Genomic DNA, 21,626 nt, shown 5'->3' on the forward strand with positions numbered 1-21,626 from the left:
AGGTCACTAATCAAGGCTGAGGAACCATTCCAGATTAAAGGAGACTAGAGCCATGACAACTAAATGCAATGATCCTGTACTGACTGCAGGAGGATAAAAAAATACTACCAAGGATATTATTAGGACAATTAACAAAACTGGAACAAGGATGGTAAAGTATATCAGTGTTACATTTCCTGAGTTTTATAACTTTACTGTGGTTATATAAGAATATTCTTATATTTGGGATATATGCCAAAGTACTAAGGAGTAAGGAATCAAGATGTATGCAAACTCAAATGGTTCAGACAATATGTAGAAAGACAATGAAAACAAATGTGCAAAAATGTTAAAGACTAAATGTGGGTAAAGGTTTATACAGCTTTCTATATTACTCTTAAAACTTTTCTAAATTTATTCTAAAATAAAAACCTAGGGCCGGCCCCGTGGCTTAGCGGTTAAGTGCTCGCGCTCTGCTGCTGGCGGCCCGGGTTCGGATCCTGGGCACGCACCGACGCGCCACTTCTCCGGCTATGCTGGGGCCGCGTCCCACATACAGCAACTAGAAGGATGTGCAGCTGTGACATACAACTATCTACTGGGGCTTTGGGGGGGAAAAAAAATAAAATCTTTAAAAAATAAAATAAAATAAAAACCTAAAATCAAACCAATGGCTGCTGAAATGCCCAACTTGTTGAATATAACAGTGTAATTAATTCAAAATAGTAAAACAGCTAAGAGTTTGGAATCTAGCCTGGTTTAAATCCTCTCCTACTCATGATGTGAGCTTGGGTAAATTATACTAAACTTCTGCATCGGTTTCCACTCAGGATTGTTAGATAAATTAAAAGCTTAGAACAGTACCTAGCCATGATAAACATTCCCAGTGTCATTTCAAATAAATTCTAATTGGTCAGAAAATATGTGCAAGTATTTTGAAATTAAGAGTATCTTTTTTCTTTTCCATGAAGGCAAAAGGCCAAGCTGGTTACCTATTAAAAAATGACAGAATGTCCTTGATTCCTGTTCTTGTTGAAATTACAAATCCAACTGCCAGGTTTCTGCTTCTCAATTTACTTTTTAGCCATGGAATATAAAATAAGCCCCTAAGGTCATCAGAGACACCTATGCAGTGACTTGGGGAAAAAAAGTAACCACTTCAAGTTTTGTGTATTCACCTGAATAGTCAGGGAACTTTCACCTATTTTATTTAGGTTTTCATTTTTTCAAATTCCAACCAGAAGCTAAATACAATTGGAAACTGGTAAGTACTAAGTTTTACTCCAAAGGAGTAGGATCAATCAAATTTACCCCAATAAAAGTACGCAAACCCTTAAGCAAAGCTTTTCTTCACTTAAAAGAAAAAAAAAAAAAAAAAATACTATACAGTAGTCTTTCCTTATGTTCATTGCACAAAATGAGTTCTGCTTTTAGAACTTTGACACTCAATGGTTTTGTCTTTTTTTGTTTTTACAATTTAAGATCCCAACTTTAATAACTTTTTCTACTCCAAAAAAACCTTCTTTAGAATGGTACAAAAACCATTAATTCTGCACAATTCACTGGAATTATTTTCTTTGTAATAAAAATCTCTTTAAAACCCAAAAAACAAAACAGAAACCAAAAAGGAAAGTCCTCTACCTATCATGGTTTCTGCAGCTATGAATGTATTTCTCTGTTTGATAGCTGCTTTAGCTACTTCAGACTCAGATCTGCTTTAATGTGTAAAATTATACCCACACTCAGCAGAATACTCTTTTATAACAGCAACTTGGGGAAAGAGATCTGGAAATAAAATACATATATTTATGAGTACCAGGAAACAAACATGGCCCAGTAAAATATGAGGCAAGAATGCCTACAATGAGATGCTTTTTTCACTTAAGATTTCTTTCCCACGGTTGTATTTTCTTTCTTTTTTAACAACCACTTCTGGTCGTTAAAATGAATCTGATAGTGCTCTGGAACAACGGTGATTACAGCAAAGCTATTTAGTTTTTTAAAATGTTATTTATACCTGTTACATTCACTTCTCACCCTCTAAATACTGATGACAGATGTCAAAGAGGCAAAAACCAGCACAAATGGAAAGACCATCAAAAATGAGTATCACCTTGTGCTTTCAGATACATTTAAGCATTTCAGTGTACAAGAGTCCTTTCATTTCACATTTTTAGTAAGATGCTGATGCAGTGCAGCAAATATGCAAAGCATCTTCTTTCACACAGTCCGTGCAGAAGACATCTAATTTTTTTAAAGTTCTGAGATACAAATGATTAAAAAAAAAATCCAGGATGAATAAGTTTCAAAATGCATAGTGTTCTGTGCATGAGTCCATTTTCTTTAAACTCTGAAAGAATAAAGTGGTAAGAAAACAAGAAAAAACTGCTGCTGCACTCTCTGATCTTCTCCATTTTGCTGGTCAGTACTCTATTCTGGCATATAAGGATGGAGGTGATCCTCTATGGTGCCAACTGCCCAGTGGGTAAGCTGTTCCTGTGGCAGGTAGAGGCAGATGCTGCATAACTTGAAGATTGTAGCTTTGTTTTTTGGAGTCTGGAAGGGGAAAATTTTAATATTCTTAGTAAATAAGACTTTAACATAACTGACCAATTGTTACATGAAGTCAATCTCCCACACTTTTTAAGCACTTATGGACACAGTAACAAACCACGTAGAGTAAGGGAATAAATTATGGTCCCTACCCATAGGGACCTTAGTCTGGTTAGGAATACAGAATCTTGCCATGCAAAATACAGAAAAACAGAGTAAACATAATTAGAAACTAAAATGTTTAGAGAATTTATGCAGAATAAAAAACAGGCAAGTCAACCATAGACTACTTGCTAAAAGAAATTAGGGATAAAGGCATTTCATGGAGACAGATTTGAATAGAAGTTTGAAGTCATGTTTGTATATACAAAGATAGCAGATGTGATGACACTAGAAGCTAAGAGAAAATTAGAAGTAAAAAAAAGATTTAAGCATATCCTGGGGTAAAGGACTAGAAGAAAGCCAAAGCATTACCAGATAAATCAAACTCTAAGTATCATTATTAAAAAGTAGTTACTATTTTAATATCTAACTTATGGCAAACATGCGCTAGGCACTTTCACAAATAACCACTACTAGAAAATGGGAGACGGTGGGGCCAGCCGGGTGGCGTAGTGGTTAAGTTCTTGCACTCTGCTTCGGTGGTCCTGGGTTCGCAGGTCTGGATCCCAGGCACACACCTACACACCACGTCAAGCCATGCTGTGGCAGCCTCCCTATACGAAATAGAGGAAGATTGGCACGGATGTTAGCTCAGGGCTAATCTTCCTCAAGCAAAAATAGGAGGATTGGCAACAGATATTAGCTCAAGACCAATCTTCCTCATCAGAAAAAAAGAAAATGGGAGATGGAATCTGAACCCAGACCTGCCTTCAAAGTTCATCTTCTTTTCACTATAGCAATCTACAATAAAGGCAAGAGAACAAAAGACTGCCAATGCCTGAAGCAGTCTATATATGTAAATTAATCCATACATATGCACATTTTTTTTTCATTTTAAATGTTACAACAACCTTATCAATATCATTTACTCAATTTAACAAAAAGAACATGCTCACAGAAGTTACTTGTCTAAGATCTCATAGCCAGTTAGTGGCTACATGTATATCAGAATTCAGACTTGAGGCATGTGCCTCTATACCATTTGCCCATCCAAAATTATCCTCGGGTGTAGCCCTTATCCTCTATCTTATCTTATGATAAAGGGCACAAGATTTCCAGTAAATGATTTTGATCAAGTAAGTCAATTGACTTCCTTAGCTATAAAATGGGAGTAATAAGATCTACACCTCAGAGGACTGTTGTGAGGATTTAATGAGCTCATACATGTAAAGTTCTTAGTATATAGTCTGGTACATAATATACTATACATGTTGGCCACTATCCTATCAATCCCCCCCATGAACTAATAATAGAGGTTGATTCTTCTATATAATGCAAATATGGCAACACATCTATAACTTACAGAGATCAAGAACAAAACCTGAGTGGAAGGAGACTATGAGCAATGAAGACCAAATTCATCTACAACTAGGGTGACCAACCATCCCAGTTTGCCCAGAACTGAGGGGTTCCTCGGACTTGGGACTTCCAGTGCTAAAACCAGAACATTTCAGACTAACTGAGACTTTGCGCACCCTACCTACAAAACCAAATTTAGCTTATGACCTGTAATTTTCTTTTCATTAAAAGGATTCAAGCTGTTTGCTTCATAAAGCATAGAAAACATCTGACCTTGACACATAACAGGACATGATTTACTGTTTTTTTAGTGAAGTAACTTCTTCAAATCCCTAGTCATTTCTATACAGAATTAATGATCTCATAGATATTCACATGAAAATGAAATCTCTACACTAGTAAACTAGTCATTAAATCATCTGTGACTAAAAATCTCTTTGTGTTGTGGATTCTCTAAGAGCCTGCTATATAGTTTTTTCACAACAAATAACTCAAATAAAAGTACACTATAAGCAGTTAAAAAGGAAAAATAAGTCAACCTAAAAATATCCACTACAGGAGAGCTAAGGCAAAGGAGAAACCGAAAATAAAAAAAAAAACAAAAAAACCCACCTAAGTTACATGGTTTTTCTAATAGTTTTATCAAATACCTCCAGTGAAATTAACTTTCTTCTGTAATTCCCACAGTTCTTTTACTCGTACCTATACATAATTACTTAACTTTCTACAAGATAGAAAGCAAATACATAATCTTCCCAAGTAGTCTATCAGCTCCTCGATTCACCTTTGTATTTTTTAGTACCTTGCATAGGCTCTCTTAAATAAAAATAAACATATGTTACATAATGCAATTAACATAATAAATACTTTTTTTTTTTGTCTTTACATAAACCACCTTCTCAATGAGGCATTCTCTGGTGACATCATCTAAGAATTCCTACCCAACAGTTTATATCTCCCCCCTTTTCTCTTAACACTTATCATTATCTAACTATATATTTTACTGATCTACTGCTGGCTCCACCACAATGGAATATGAATCCACGAGGACAGGAATTTTTGTTTATCTTGTTCATTGCTGTATAGTGCCTGGCACTTAGTAGGCACTCATTTGTTGAATGAATGATAAATAAATTTAAATGATGCTATTTTTAAAGATTAATAACAAAGTATTATAAATTCTAAGTGATGATATTCAGGTTTAGGTTGATCAGAATAAATAGCATTTTATATAATAACAATTAATTTGGAATACCTGGATTGCTACTTAAATTATTTAAAACACATGTGGATCTTTTAAACCCAGATGTGCCTCATCCCTTCAGATTTTTATTTAAAAGGTCAGTGCTTTTCAAATTATGTGTTTCCAATCATCTGAGGATTGTGTTCAGAATGCAGATTCTGATTAAGTTGGACTGGAGTAGGGCCTGGGAGTCTATATATTTAAGCAGTTTTCAGGTGATGTTGATCTGTCCACCATACTTTAGGTAGATAAGCTCTAGGGCAGTGTTTCTCAAACTCTACTGTACACTGGAATCATGACTTTTAAAAGCTCCCCAAGTAGTTCTAATATGCAGCAAAGTTCGGGAACCACCACTCTAGGATAAACCCCAGGATATCTGTTTCTTGTTTTTTAAATAACTTCAAAAAGAATGCAGTGTTGAGAGGGCAAAACAGAATTAAGTAACTTATATAGAAAACAGCTTGCTAACCAAAAAGCTTTCTAAATAAGCCCTTCAATGATTTAAAAAAAAAAAGTTTACCTGCAAGTGCTGTCTGTCAATGAAGAGAAACACTGACTGGTTAGGATTGTTGACAACAATTCCAGTCTTGTCCTTGCGGCTCAGTACATGCAGAAACTGTTTTTCATAGTCACCGTGATGAAACTCAAATTTGGCCTAATTAAGAAATACAAACATTTATATGTAACTACAAACAAGTTACACTACTTAAAACATCTACTGCACCCATATGCATATAGCTGTGCTGTCCAATATGGCAGCCCGGAGTGGCTACTATTTAAATTAATTAAATGCAATTTAAAATTCAGTTCTTCAGTAACACATTTCAAAAGCTCAAGAGTCACATGTGCTAGTGGCCACCATTTTGAATAGTCTCTTGAGATGTAGAGCACTTCCTTCATCACAGAAAGTTCTATTGGATAGCACTCCATTATATAATTTGACCTTCAAGAAAAACTCTGCACCAAAGTGACTAAATCCTAATACTCAATTTTAAGCCAAATTTCACAAAATAAGATTTTCAAACCTACTCAGCTCAAGACTCCTACCTTAGTACTTTAATTAACCCCAACAGCACCTCCCTTCTTTCCATCATAACAAAGAAACACTAGATGACTCTTGGAAAGAAATCTATTCCAATCCCAGCGGCACATCTCACTACTTGTGTGACCTATGCAAGCAAATTCTTTAACTTTTCTAAATTTCAGCTTCCTCAATTATAAAATAGACAGGCTCTAACCCATCAGGTCAGTTAAGAGGATTAAAAGAAATATAAAGCCCATACCTCAAATATAGTTGCAATCCTCACAGATTGGGCTTCTGAGAATGAATTCCTCAAAATTTTTAAAAACATGTTTTCATGTGCATTTTTTCAGATTCTTAGAAAAAATTTAAGTTATGAAAGATTGTTATCAATTAAGTTAAAACATTCTTTTAATCTTTGTTTTTTTTTTTTGAGGAAGATTGGCCCTGCTCTACCATCTGTTGCCAATCTTCCTCTTTTTTTCTCCCCAAAGCCCCAGTACGTAGTTGTGTGTCACAGTTGTAGAGCTGTAGCTCTTCTATGCGGGACGCCACCTCACCATGACTTCATGAGTGGTGAGTAGGTCCACGCCCAAGATCCAAACCAGTGAACCCCGGGCAGCCAAAGTGGAACGCGCAAAGCTAACTGCTACACCACCAGGCCAGCCCCTCTTTTACTCTTTTACCATGAGGAAGATCAGCTCCAACCTCCCACAAAATGTCTGTGAAGAGGCCAAATGCTGGGTGAAAAGACCAGGCTAACAGAGAACTCAAGAAACCTAGAAACTTTAATCTGATATTTAGAAAATACTGAATTGTAAAATGATTGTTTAGTCCATTTGGTTCAAACAATCTTTATTCTCTTACTACATCAAAGACAGCAGGAAATACTAACATGGAAAAACCATCAGTTCCTGTTATCTAGGATTTTACCACCCAGAAGCTTTTCTTATCAAGTCATAACATAAAATATGATATGGTATCCCTACATACTCTTGTATGTAAAACATGAAATTGAATTGTACCTCTGCACAATTCAAATACTTACTGAACTCTTAGTATATGAAAAGCATATTATTAGATACTGAAAAATATGAATAAGATTATCTCAATCTTAAGGAGCTCACACACTGCTGAAAAGGACAAGCACATGCAAATATAAAACTTAACTTGCTTTAAATCTTTCCTAGAATAAGATGTGGTTATTTCTAAATCCTAAACTGAGTTCTTAATGTCAAAGTGCTATGGGAGGAAGGAAGAAAAAATAACAGAGTGGGAAATAATTAACAAAGAGGGCAATGTGGGCAGCATTAGCAGGTGACTTTGGATTGAGCCTTGAAAGATAAGGATAATTTTCCCTGGGGAAAGTAGTAATGTCAATAATTTGGCAAATGCCATTCTAGGAAACAGAACCTACACCAACACAAATGTGTCAAAATCAAGATACTGTTCAACCAAGAAAGCTTCAAATATTTCAATATGGCAAATACCAGGGTGGATGGGAGAGGCCAGTGGAGTACCACACTGAAGAGAGATTTGAGTGAGACTAAAAAGGGCCTTCCATATAATTCTATGGCATTTCAATTCTACCCTATTGAATAACCAAAGATTTGAGAAAGAATGATCCACACCAAATAGAAAACTCTAATACGCAGCATGAAAGAAGCAATTCCCAGAAGAAAAGTAATGAAATATTTTAATAGTGTGATGAAGAGCTAACCTGCAGCAGTAGCATTAGGGATGAAGAGGAAAGAAGACACACTTTAATAGTACCTCCCAGTACTTCACAGTACTCTGAATACAGCGGGAACTTAACACTGAAAAACAATCTTTACTCTGGTTCCTATTAAATCTCACTACTGAAGTATTCAGATTTTAAAGTGCTTCAAGAGTCAAAAAAAGAAAGTTTGAAAGTTCAAGTTTACCTGTCCTTTTCTCATTCACCTTAAGAACAAAGTTATTTTTATTCAAGGCTTCTCATTCAGGATATTCATATATTTTAATACATCAGGGAAGTAAATTCGTTTGTACAATGTTAACTTACTTCTGTAGTTGAATTTTATTTTTTTAAAATATTTTTTAATTTTATTTATTTATTCTTCCCCCCAAAGCCCCAGTAGATAGTTGTATGTCATAGTTGCACATCCTTCTAGTTGCTGTATGTGGGACGCGGCCTCAGCATGGCCGGAGAAGCGGTGCGTCAGTGCACGCCCGGGGTCCAAACCCGGGCCGCCAGCAGCGGAGCGTGCGCACTTAACTGCTAAGCCACAGGGCCGGCCCTGTAGTTGAATTTTATAATTACAAGACATTACACCTATATCCTACTGCTTATATTCAGTTCCTGATTTAAGGTTTTATAACACAGGGAACTTCCCAGAGAACAGGTTAGTCAGTTAGGAGCACATAAGATTTACAGTCAGCTCAGACTTATCTCTTGACTGCCACTGAAACTACAGGACCTCGGGCTGGTTATTCACCTAATCTGTAACTGCCTCAGTTTCTTTCTTTGCAAAAGGAGATTCATATCTACTAGTTATTTTAAGGACTGAGATTAAATGTACATTAAGTATTTAGGACACAACTTAACACAGTCAACACTCAATAAACAGCCATGATTTCAAAGAAAACTAACACTTGAATCAAGACTATTTTAACACAATTATTCCAAATAAGGTCTCAGAGGGAAAGACAGGGTACCAGAAATTCAAAAACATACCATGATAAGTGGACCTAAATTTTTCCAATGGGAACTTCTGAATTGGGAAAAAAAAAAAAACAAACAGGGCCACCAAGTGGTGCAAGCGGTTAAGTGCGCGTGCTCCGCTGCGGCAGCCCGGGGTTCCCCGGTTCCGATCCCGGGCGTGCACCGACGCACTGCTTGTCGAGGCATGCTGTGGCGGCATCCCATATAAAGTGGAGGAAGATGGGCACAGATGTTAGCCCAGGGCTGATCTTCCTCACAAAAAAAAATAAAAGAAAAAATCAAAGAAAACAAAAACCCTAACAGTGCTTCTGGAGAGCAGTTACAGTTGAAGTGTAAAACCTGTTCCGAAAACTATAAACATACCTTTTCCACTGTCTTCTTGCCTTTTATATTCTCCAGCACATTCATGTTAAATATCATCCATTAAAAGAAGACAAAATATATCATATCATACTTTTACCTATATTTAGCCTATGCGTTATCTTTACAACTTGTTACTGTCAAACAAATCTTAGAGAAAGGAATGATACTTTATTAGAGCTGATGTGTAGGAACATAACCAGGGAGAAAAGAGGAGTATACCAATTTGTCTATCACATACAAAAGCACCATCAAGATACTTCATAGTAACAGATAAATGCAAATTTTTTCAATGACAATTTTCATATTCTTAAGCATTAGCTGAAAATAAGCCTCCTAATATTTAGTTTAGTATACTTAAAATGCATCTTTAAATGTCATTTTTTTCTGATTGTAAAATAAAAGTATGCTTATTGTAGAAAATTATACTATAAATAAAACTAGAATCATCAACACCTGGGTAAATGCCCTTAAATAAACACTAGAAATGGTCAAGTACATCAAATGACAAGTTAAAAGTTATCAAGACCTCAAGGAAGGTGATAAGAACCACTACTAATTTTACTTCTCTCCTATACAGTTTTATATGCAAATCAACTTCTAGAAAAGGATTTTTTAGATCAGATTCCTCTGAGAACCAGGATAGTTAGGTATACTACAGTCATGCATTGCTTAAGGACGAGAACACGTTGTGAGAAATGAATCATTACGCGATTTCATCACTGTGAGAACATTATAGACTGTACTTACACAAACCTACCATACACCTAGGTTATACGGTACTAATCTTATGGGACCACTGCTGTGTACGTGGTCCATAGTTTACTGAAACGTTGTTATGTGGTACATGATTATATTTCAGGAGTGTGTGTGGTGCAGGAGAAGAGATCTTCTGAAGTTCATCTAGGGGCCCCTCTATAAATCAACAAATGTCTACCTTAAAAGATTTTCTCTGGCCGTAATTTTAAAGACACATGGGGTAGTTAGAACCACCTCCTTCTCAAGAGATTCTATAATCCAAATGCTTTCTCTTCTTGTATTACAATATTCAAAAGGATGGGGGGTACTCATGAAATAAAACTTATCAGAAAGCATATTCACAACAACAACAAACACATAGATACAGAGATTAGACCGGTGCGGGGAGCAAAAGGAGTAATACAGCACATGTATATGGTGACCAATGGTAATTAGTCTTTGGGTGGTGAACATGATGTAGTCTACACAGAAATCGAAATATGATGCACACCTGAGATTCATATAATGTTATAAACCCATGTTACCGCAATAAAAAATAAACTTTAAAAAAAAAGAAGCATACTCCCAAAGAAGTTCTTAATATAGAGACTATTTCAAGGAGTTCTCACTTATTTAAGCACTCAGCATACTTATTTTAGAATACGATACCTGAACAGGCCTAAAAGGCTCATCAGATTCCTTCCACCTAGAAAATAGGAGACAGACAATTTTTTCAATATCATTCCGAGGCCAAAGAATGAAATCCATCTCCTGAGTACAGCCAATCACATCCTATAAAATGATAAAAAAAAAATTTTACTTTCAAAGAAACAAAGCTGTAACAAGCAATGTCACAAATTATAGGGTTTAACTATAGAAACATTTTACAAATGCAAAAGGTTCACTATATATCATTAAAAGGTAATAGTAATAGGACTGTATACAATCTGACTAGCTCATGACCTAAGTCTAACTTTTATCTTGTAGAGTCCACTCAGTCCAATGTCCCTCACATCAGGACCTAAATTCATCAGTGTACAGTGAAAACTCCAACTAAAGCTCTGATTTTTCTTTTTTTTTTTTTTTTTTTTTAAGTCCATGCACCTTTATTTCCACTTTTCAAAACCAGAACCTGTTTAAGCAAAGGTGTCTTCGAACTTCTAATATGAATCACTACCTTCTTATGATAGCTGAAATGTTATTTTTGTTATATGCTGACAGAAAACTACTTTTCTCCATTCTTGTTCCTCTTATTATCACAGTCCAGCATATTAATTTTCAAATGACCATAAACCTCTTCCACACCAGTACATGGTTATCTCCAATCTTCACCCAACCCACTAATTGTGGGGATCTCTTACTCAAGTACGCCAAGATTAACTTCCAATGAGTTGCAGAAGTTTAGAAGGTTGGCAGCAATAATACCCTCTACTTTATTAAGTTTCTTATTTATAAGGGGCACGATGTTCTCCCCCTAAAAAGGAAAACCCAATAAACAGTAATATAAAACATTACCCATGGCAATAACATACACCATTATCAGCAAAATACCACATAAGAAAAGTTATCTATATGTTTTATTTGAAGTCAACTTTTAAAGAGAATCATAACCATAATAACTACCCATTCTTAGGGAGAAAAAAAGAAGCTTAACTCACAAAAACTTACTAAATCAACACTTAAAAACAGAACTTACTCTTCTCATAGACTGGTATCGAGGAGCATGGAGCTGTACCACATCCTTCTGTAAAAGCTCTATGGAACTTTCCAAGGAATAGCTGGAATCTCTCACACCTTTCAGGATATTTTCTTCATAATTATTTGTCATGACTGGTATAACCTCAGACACTTCAAAAAGTGCTGATTTTTTCTTCTAAAAGACAAAAAAGGTGTATTAACTCACAGGTAGCACACTGTCTTCTAATATCCAGTTCATATTACAACGTCACGTATCTTCATCCTTACTTCTGTTAAGAATTTTGGTGAGTTATTTTTGTACCGAAAACACAGATTTTCAAATCCGTGGATCCTTCTGTTCTTCCCCCAACTCCTTTTTCGCCCAACCAAATACAACCAAGCCATTATCAGACTGTTTTACTGCCCGATTTTGTAGCATTATGGTGTCCATAGCAAGTACTTATTTTAGACAATAACATTTCTTAAATGCTGTGAGAAACAAACAGTAGAGACCCCTAACATTTGGAACAAAAAAAAGTGATTTACTCGATGTAATTTCATTTAACTGGTTCTATATAACGCAAAATTAAAATCTCAGCAGCTTAAAAACAAAGCCATTCAGACAAATTAACTGTTACTCCTTAAAAGGATCAATTTCCATTACTCCTTCTGGGTATTATATAACTACAATATTTGAAAGAAAAAGTGTCTAACAAATTGAGTTTCAAATTTAGTTAAGACTAAGTACTCATCAATTTAGGTTATAAAATTCATGAACTACTCTGGACAATTGCCTGGATGCTGTCCATTCCCTGAATAAAAACAGGTTTTCATCGATGTTAACGAACTAGATGGTAGAACTTGAGGCATCTTACAGATTAAATACAAAGACCTATTTTCACCACTTATATCTTGCATTTATTTCTAGTGAACCTACATTATAATATCTTCAACTAAAATCTGATCTCATCAATTCTGTAGCCAACTTTTTGGGAGAAAACAGAGAAGTAAACTCACGGTACTACCCAATCTCGGGACAATCACTTCTAAACAAATCACTTTTGAAACAACTTGACAATGCTATACTCTAGCAGCAATAAGAGCATTCTTAAATACTAACAACCTTTAAGAGTTGAGAGTGGGGGTACCTGGGAAACTTCCAAATATTAAATAGATACCACACCAAGATTCTATTTCTAAGCTGAAATCAGCTCACAATTTACATACAAAAAATCAAAGTACTTCCTTACATTCATAACCTAATCTCATATGTCAAAGAGTATCAAAGACACTGTCCATTTTTTAAGTTGCAAAAAAATACTGCTTTTATCATGTTCTCCTTCACTACTCACAGTCATCATTTGCTGTTTACCTGTAGAATTAATTCTGATTAAGACCAAAACCAAAATTTAAACTTCCTCTTTAGGTCATTTTGAATTGCAATAAATTGCACTTCTAAACACAAATTAACCATTACAGAATTTATTGCTCCTAAAAATTAAAGTGTATTCTATTTCATTAAATGTACCATAAGAAAAGGTACTTACAGCATGGAGTTGAAGCAAGACTGCTTTTAGCCCATAAACTTTTTGATTCTAACACTACTTTCATACATTCTACTTCTACTTTAGATGATTTTTAAATTTATGAAGTTCTCTATATAACTCCACATAAATGAAATTTATTATAAAACGTAAACAAAAGTTTCACGATGTTGCCCACCCCATGTTAACTAAAAGTGAACCCTACTAAGCTTTAGAATATTTCCAAACCAGTGAGTACTGAAGGCTTCCATTCAGTTATTACCCATAAGGGTGCAAGTTCGCATATAACGTAGACTTAGGTCAACCACTCTTTACTATTCAATTATTTAAGGCTAACAAATAAGTTAATACACACTTACAAAAATCACTTGTGCTAATTCACATTAAGAACTTTAAATTACCTTCTCCTTGAACACAAAGGCAATATACATCTTGAAGTCAAACTGGTCAGCTAGAGATTCTTTTTTCTTTCTAAGCTGAGCACGTAGTCTGTTCAGAGCTTGTTTCTTCCGGGAGTTTGGGTCCCCCATTTTGAAATACAGGTGGTACTAAAGCCTTTGGAAATTGTCACTAAACTATGGGCACTTTTTCTTAAGACTCAAGTACAACAGAAACAAGTCATTTTTTTCCTGCTAATATGATTGAATAGCTAAAATCACGACTGTAACCCAAAAACTGCACCTTCTGGCAATATTAGCAGACTGTCATATTACAGGGTCAAGAAACAAAAGCTGCTGTCCAGTCATGTTTAGACAATAACGTTTGGGATGGATGGGAAAAAGGAAGGGAAGGAAAGAAAGAAAGAGGAGAAAATACCTGAACTAACTTTTTGGAAAACACATTTGGCTTAATTGCCAAAATAAAGGTTGGGGGGATGAAAAGCCTATTATCAGGATTTAGGTGTGCAATAAAACACAGCTGATGCCAGTTCAATCTTTAGAATCCATTCGGATTTTTTTCCCCCTCTTTTTTAGAAAAGGGACTATGAAAAGGAACGGGGAGGGGGAAGTGTGATCCTCGCTTTCCAAATACCAAAAAGGAAAGAAAGAAAGAAAAAAAAAAGGAAACCACCAAACAAAAACCCCAAAAACACCAAATCAGGGTAGGTGAATGAAACTGAAATATCCAATTGGATTTTACCCAGCCAGACCCATGGCTGTAGTACCTAATTACTTCTTAGTTATTTCAGATTTCACTATTGCTATGTATTGTCAGTGCTTGTTATTGATTACACTTGGTGGTGAGCAAAGAGAAAAGTGCAAAATCGGTAGAGAAGGACGGGGAGAGGTACAGGGTTTCCCTGCAATCAACTACAGTGTATACCGGGGGCGGACAGCTGTTGCCCAAAGGAGCCATGAGAAAAAATAGCGGAGTCATTACCAACTTCCCCATTACCCACGTTTTCACCCTCAGGCGGCTGCTAATGCTGCTGCCAAGGAAAATCATGATGGCAGAGGGAAAGGGGGTATATAATACGATATAATTATTTCGGCTCTGTGGTTAGACCTGATTAATGCCCGGGATCCCAACACCCTCAGCTGCATGCAATGAGTTCTACATTCCCCAAGGGAGCCTTCCCTATGAATCTACTCCCGTTCAAGATCGTGGGGAGAGCAACTTATTTTCTTACAAGCATTGCTGAGGCAAAGGTGGCGGGTTCTTCTCCCAAATCCCAGGCAGTGCCCGGGGACCACCTGCCTTCCACCCCCCACGTCCCACCCCCACCCCTTGCCTTCAGCGGCAGCGACTCACTCGCACCACGGGAGACACAGGATCACTCAGGTTCTCACTCATTTCATCGTGGAAAGAACTCCCGCCCGGGTAGAGTAGGCGGGAAGGGTAAATGGGAAGGATCAGCGGGAAAAAAGAAAACAGTTGTGTTAATATTACTTTTCAAAGTATGCCCACCCAAACGCTCCAAAAAAAATTAAGTTCCCGGATTCCGGATTAGCTCTCGCTCAGGTTGAACAGACCATGTTTCCGAGTTTGGACTGTTTAGGGCGGGGTCGTTAGTTGGTTTCCCGAGGGAGCCAAAGGGATGGAATTGAGGCAGCTGGGGCGGGGCTGGGTGCCGGGGAAATCCCCTCCCTGTCCCCGCGGAGACCGGGACTCACGGACCGACTCTCGGGCGGGGTTCGGGCCCTCTAGCCGCAGCCTGCGGGCGGAGCGGTGGCGGCGGCGGAAGAGGAGGCGGCGGCGGGGGCGCTGCTCGCAGCACGGGCAGGAGCCATGTCAAGAGAAAACCACCAGCCAACTGAGCCCCTCCATCCCCGCTGCAGTGCGCACTGTGACCGGACCGCCCGCGCTGCTGCCGCCGCTCAGCCCCCACCTGGGACCCATAGTCTGGCTCGGCGCCCCGGGCGGCGGCGGAGGGAAAGACGCGGAGACAGAGGCGACGACGAGAGAGAGAGAAAAGGAGGAAAAACGAGGAGAAAGAGGGGTAGGATCGGTACTGGCGGCGGAGGGGGAGGGGAAGAAGGGGAGGGGAGCCCTGCGCTAAGGGATCTGTCAGCGAAGTAAACCCCCCAAAATAAAGTTATTTCAGTTCAAGCATCTGCTCTTGAGTCTTTCTTCCCCCCACGGGCGGGTTCCGGCTCTCAAGAAAGAAGGTCGAGGAGACTCGGAGGCGAGAAAAGCCGAAGCGGAAGGTGAACGTCCGCGGTGGCTCAGCCTCGTTCCCCCCCACCGGTGGCTGCGGAAGCGGCGGCGGCCTCGGGCGCCTCCCGGGTCCGGGGCAGAGTCGCGTTTGAGAAAAGAAGCGAGAACAAACAACTTAAAATGGCAGCGACGGCCGCTGCGTCACCCGCCCCTCACCGGCACCGCCCCAAATTCTCTGCGGCTGCGCACCCCGTGGGCCTCTACCATATGCACGGAAATAAGGGGGGAGAAAAGACTGGAGCCGGGAACGTTTTCAGGGTTATCAAGGAGAGAGGAGAAAAGAGCAGGAGGAGATGGTGTGAACAAGATCTTAAAAGGGTGAGTCTTTGAAATTAAACGTTTTAGTTGGTATTTCCGCCTCAAAGAGAGTTTAAGAATAAACACTCCCCTCTTGTCCAGTATGGACTTTCCATGGGGCGTGGAAAGAGGCAACCCATACTCCCTCCGCCCCCCTCCGTCTGGAGGTTCCAGTCTCCTGAGTTGGCTCCTCGCCCCTCCCCCACGGGCGTCATAAAACCACGCCCTTATGCCCTCGCGGACAAAGCACCCGGATGGAATCCCTCTGCCCGGGGCTCCTCAGCCTCTCAGACTCCTGCTGGGCGCGGGACGGGGCGGAGCCAGCGCGCGGAGAGTGGGCGGAGAGAAGGAGAAAAAGGAAAGTGTGTTGGAAGGTTGGGGGGAGAGTCTCGTTTCACTTTATTGTGGTGTTATTTCTAACCCGCTGATTGGTAATCCTTCTGGGGTCTGCCTCGCGGTATCTTGCAGCGACAAGCCGAGAATTCATTTCCGACACTTGGACTTGAAACAGCGTGCAGCAGAAAGAGTGTCACGTTGGTCCCGCGTGGCTCTCTGGCCCTCACCTCGCCACGTGCGCAGGTAGGGAGGGCGGTCCTCAGGCTCTGAAGGAGATCGGAGGCCGTTGGAGCGTTGCTGCTGTGACTTAGGAGAAAAACAGCCGAACCAGCCCCGTGGATTTTTCCCCCCTCAACTTGCAGAATATAATTGCTATTGGGATCCCTTAGGACCTCAGACCTAGGTCCTGTCCCATAGCTCTAATGTGCTGATAAAAACGCAATTATATAAGTGACTAATCAGCCAAAGGTCAACTCGACAAAAGCAAAGCTTAATGTCCTTTATGAGCCTCTCTGGGATGAAATTTTAGAAGTCAGTTGGGTCCCCAAATTACTGCTCTTCACTTAGTAAAATCAAAATAGGTTACCTGTAATAATGTTTTTTTCACCCGTGAGCCAAAAGAATAATTGGGACCCACCCTTCAACATAAATTGTTGTCCAGAAGTAAAGGATGAGATTCCTGAGGTTTCCAAATTATTGATAACCTTGAAAGATAAAGCTAGCGTTTTACTATTTCTTCCCTGATTGATTTTCACAATCACGTAATGATAATTGTGTGGAAAATTCATAAGGGTAAAATTGAAGATTTCAGGTGTTTATGACATTGGTTTAAAAAAAGATATAAAAAATTAGCAGTGGTTCATATCTTTTTGATCCAGTCTTAATTTGTATCCATCATATCCATGGAGGAGTTTTTTTGTTTTTTGTTTTGGTACCAGCTTTATTAGAAATATAATTCACAAAACAAAATTTACCTACTTAAAGTGTACAATTCAGTGGCTTTTAGTGTATTCACAGAGTTGTGCAACCATCACTACAATTTGAGAACATTTTCATTACCCAAACAAGAAACCTTGTATCCATTAGCAGTCACTCTTCTTCCTCTTTCCCAGCATTGGGCAACCACTAATGTGTTCTGTCTCTATAGATTTGCCTTTTCTGAACATTTCATATAAATGGAATCATACAATACTGGTATTTGTGACTGGCTTCCTAGCATAATATATTTAAGGTTTATCCATGTTGTAGCATGTTTTAGTACTTAATTCTTTTTTATTGCTGAATAATATTACATTGTATGGATTTTCTGTATTTTGTTTATCGATTCATCAGTTGATGGACATTTAGATTGTTTCTGCTTTTTGGCTATTACCAATAATACTGCTGTGAGCAGTTGTATAAAAGTTTTTGTGCAGATGTATGTTTTCAATTCTCTTGGGTGAGAATTGAATTGAACCTAGGAGTGGAATTAGAGACAAAAATGTTAACTCTACCTTTAACCATTTGAGAAACTACCAGACTGTTTTCCAAAGTGGTGACACCATTTTACATTCCCACCAGCAATGTATGAAGGCTCTAGTTTCTCTACATCTTTGTTATTATCTGTCATTTTGATTATATTCATCCTAGTGGGTGTGAAGTATCTCATGGTGGTTTTGATTTGCTGTACCCTAATGATTAATAGTCAAGCATTTATTGTAGGTACACGTCTCTTATCAGATATATGATTTCCAACTATTCTCTCCCATTCTGTCTGTGGGTTGTCATTTTGTTACTGAACCAAGTGGGTTTGCCTCCTGGTGAGTTAAATAAGACTCTGCACCAGTGGAAGTTGTCTCACAAAATCAAGTGTATTTGCAGCAAACAAGGAGTCATTTCCAAAGTCATGGCATCCCTGAACATAGGAAAGCAGGAACTTTTATTTGGTTGAGGAATGAATATTCAAAGAGGTGAATACCCACCTCTCCCTTTTGGGTGGGTATTTGCTTGCACAGGCTCAGTTGGAGAACATGCTTCCACATAATGAGGCCTAAGCTCCTCCTGGAGAGATCTTTGTATTAAAAATAAGGCAAAGGTCATGGTTGTAGCTCTTGTGGTGAGGCTTGGTCAGTTTCAGGATGGCTGGTGGTTACATCTCCTTAACACAAAAGGAACAGAAACAACTTGGAAAAACAGTTAATTGCTTCCAAACCCACCCTTAATTTCCTCTGGGCACTAGTTGGTGACATTTTCACTTTCCTAGTGGTGTTATTTGCAGCACAAAAGTTTTTAATTTTGATGTAGTCCAATTTATCTTTTTTTTCTTTTGTTGCTTGTGCTTTTGGTGTCTTGTTTAAGAAACCAATGAAAAATTTTTACATTACTATAATAATCATGAAAAAACAGGATGGAGCAGATGTTGAGGTAAAAAATGAAGTTTTCAGTTTTAGCTACTATGAAACAGAGTTGGAGATCCCTGGTCACAAGCTGAACAAATCCTATAACAATGTGTGCTGTGGGTCTGTAAGAGGTCTTAGTGAGATGAGCCAAGAAATAGCAGCAATGTGCCTTAGAGGAAAAAAACACTTCTAGCTCAATTTTCTCTGCAAATGGAGGGGCTGTAAAATGGGAAGGATAATCAAAAGCAATGACCATAAGGTTCCTCTGAAATTCAGATAAAAGTCATATAGAACTTACTTAACATTTAGCTTTGTTAACTATGGAAAAAGTCCACTTAATTATGTTAGAAATGACTTCTTTGGAGTCAGGCTGCTTCAAACACAATGAGATTTGTGAAGTGATGATGGTGGCACCCTGACTAAAAATGCCTGCTTAATTTCCCCTTATGGGTTTAAATGGCACCATTAGATACATTGTGTGTCATTTTCTTTCTTGAAATGCAGATACCACCAAAGTTTACATTTTTAATAAAATAACACGCTATGAAGGTTCTGTGCCAACTTCCTCCCTGAAGAAACAGAATCCAGACAGCTCCAAGGTTAACCTCCCAACCTCTAGGCAAACCAACTCTTCTGCATTTGTTCCAAGTTAAGAAATGATTACTCAAGCGTATGCTTACATAGTGTAACTGAATGAGAATAAGATAGCCAATAAAGTATTTGACCATTGTTCTTCACTATTCTAAAAAGAACCAGCCTTCTCTCTTACCTTTGAAATATACCTTGTCTGAATACACATTCTCTTTCAAAAATCTAGTTTTCTCAACACCACTGCCCCTTATATTTATGGCCAGCAAGCATACTAGATTTTTCAGGAATTCGCAAATATTTTATCCCTTCTTTAGTTTACCCGACGGTCTTGATTTTTGGTCATATTCATGGTTTATAGTTTAATAAGCAGATAAACATCTACACAGAATAAGTTTATGCTTAGACTATACAAGCCTGGAGAACTAGTTCTGATACTCTATAGTTGGAGCCTAAAAGCAGCAGCACCAGAGGCCTGGTTCTCCAGATTTCAGCCTTACAGGTTTACCATGTAAAACAACTATGATAATATAGGTGATAAAGTTTTCACAGTCCAATAGGGATTATTCATAGCATATACTCTAGCACACACAGACCTCCCAGGCACAACAGAGTCACATGGTTACTAAACGAAAAGGATATAAAAAGGAGAAGCTATATTTGTTTTGACAGCTTTGCTTAGCCTTTTGGGGGGAGGGGGTGCAAGGAGATAGTTTGTTAATTTCTCCTCTAGTCTTACCCTAATTTCATATAGGCCCAAACTGTGGAGGTCAGTCCCTTTGCAGGCTGATAGTTGAATATTTACTGAAGCCCTAAAGCAAGTTATAGGCTTGGAAAAATGAGATTTGCCAAGGTAACCAGCATTGTCCCCCAGTTTGGAACACAGTTAAGAATCAGAGAAATATGCAGGTGAGTACTTAAACCCGGCTGTGTATTTTCTTTATTTTTTAACCTCTTCTTTCCCTGCTTCCTTTCTTTCTCCTAACTTTCCTTTTTTCTTTTCCACTTAATGCTTTATGCCTACCGGCATTATCCAAAAATTTTACTTAGCCTCCTTCTGTTTACACTTTGGGTTTACAGATGCATAGCCTGCTGTCCGAATAAATCTGTTGATACCATTTGAGAAGGAATTTTTACCTGTTATCTTTGCCTAGTAGTCTCGATTTGTAAAAGAAAAAGCAAATGCCATCAAAAACATTTTCATTTAGTTTTCCTTGACCCCTGGTTGCCACTGACTTTTGCTTCTTGACTTTCTTAATTTCATTTCAAAGATCTTTCTTGATTCCATGATACTCCCACAATTCAAAATGTTATTACTAACTATTCCATTTAATGTATCTAGGAAGGTTATAGTAGTCAATTGGAAAAATCTGGCTTCTGACACTTTTGTTAGAAATACATTGTCACCATTAGAAATAAAATGTTAAAATATTAAGGAATTTGCTTCATTCATTCTACCCTACTCCCACATACAAAGAAGGCAAATTTGAGTAGTTAATATATCAAGGAAAATTTAAATATTTGGGGAATTTTTTTCCTTCTTTCTCAGAACACATTTCACCCTCTATTCCACAAAAATTAGGTGTTGAAAAGGGAATGAGAAAGATATATACATGTATAATAATTTTTTTCCCAGGTAGAGAGTATATTCACACAAGTATACTCTAATTATGGAAGTACATAAATTCTTTTTTTTTTCTTTTTCTTTCTTTTTTTTTTTTTTTGGTGAGGAAGATTGGCCCTGAGCTAGCATCTGTTCCCAATCTTCCTCTTTTTGCTTGAGGAAGATTGTCCCTGACTTAACTTCTTTGCCAGTCTTCCTCTATTTTCTATATGGGACACCGCCACGGCATGGATTTATGAACAGTGTGTAGATCCACACCTGGGATCCAAACCCATGAACCCCAGGCTACTGAAGCAGGGCATGGGAACCTAACCACTACACCACTGGGCTGGCCTGGAAGTACATAAATTCTTTGTCCTGTAATAAAATAAAATAATGCATGTTCGTGTGTGTGTATATAAATCCTATGTGCAAATACATATACAGATAAACATACAGAGTAGTATTGGTACATTTTTTCATTTG

At 38.1% G+C, this 21,626-nt stretch overlaps 1 protein-coding gene across 4 annotated transcripts; it reads right to left on the bottom strand.

Annotated features, from left to right (window-relative positions):
• Positions 1 to 1,143: 1,143 nt before the first annotated feature.
• On the bottom strand, positions 1,144 to 16,032 carry C13H6orf62 (chromosome 13 C6orf62 homolog). Of its 4 annotated transcripts, none has more exons than XM_087438098.1 (6): positions 15,033 to 16,032; positions 11,756 to 11,932; positions 10,729 to 10,851; positions 9,325 to 9,354; positions 5,757 to 5,891; positions 1,144 to 2,535 (listed from the first exon to the last, which is right to left on the bottom strand). In XM_087438098.1, the coding sequence occupies exons 1-6, from the start codon at positions 15,072 to 15,074 to the stop codon at positions 2,410 to 2,412; spliced, it is 633 nt and encodes a 210-aa protein (XP_087294224.1). In that variant the 5' UTR covers positions 15,075 to 16,032; the 3' UTR covers positions 1,144 to 2,409. The 4 variants fall into 4 exon arrangements, with proteins under 4 accessions (XP_087294224.1, XP_087294223.1, XP_014644199.1 ...); XM_087438097.1 differs by lacking the exon at positions 15,033 to 16,032 and adding an exon at positions 13,682 to 14,989; XM_014788713.2 differs by lacking the exon at positions 9,325 to 9,354 and having other exon boundaries at positions 15,033 to 16,030.
• Positions 16,033 to 21,626: the final 5,594 nt, after the last annotated feature.

Source organism: Ceratotherium simum, chromosome 13, assembly GCF_057802395.1.
Source record: "Ceratotherium simum simum isolate JZ-2026a chromosome 13, ASM5780239v1, whole genome shotgun sequence".
Lineage (NCBI taxonomy): Eukaryota > Metazoa > Chordata > Mammalia > Perissodactyla > Rhinocerotidae > Ceratotherium > Ceratotherium simum.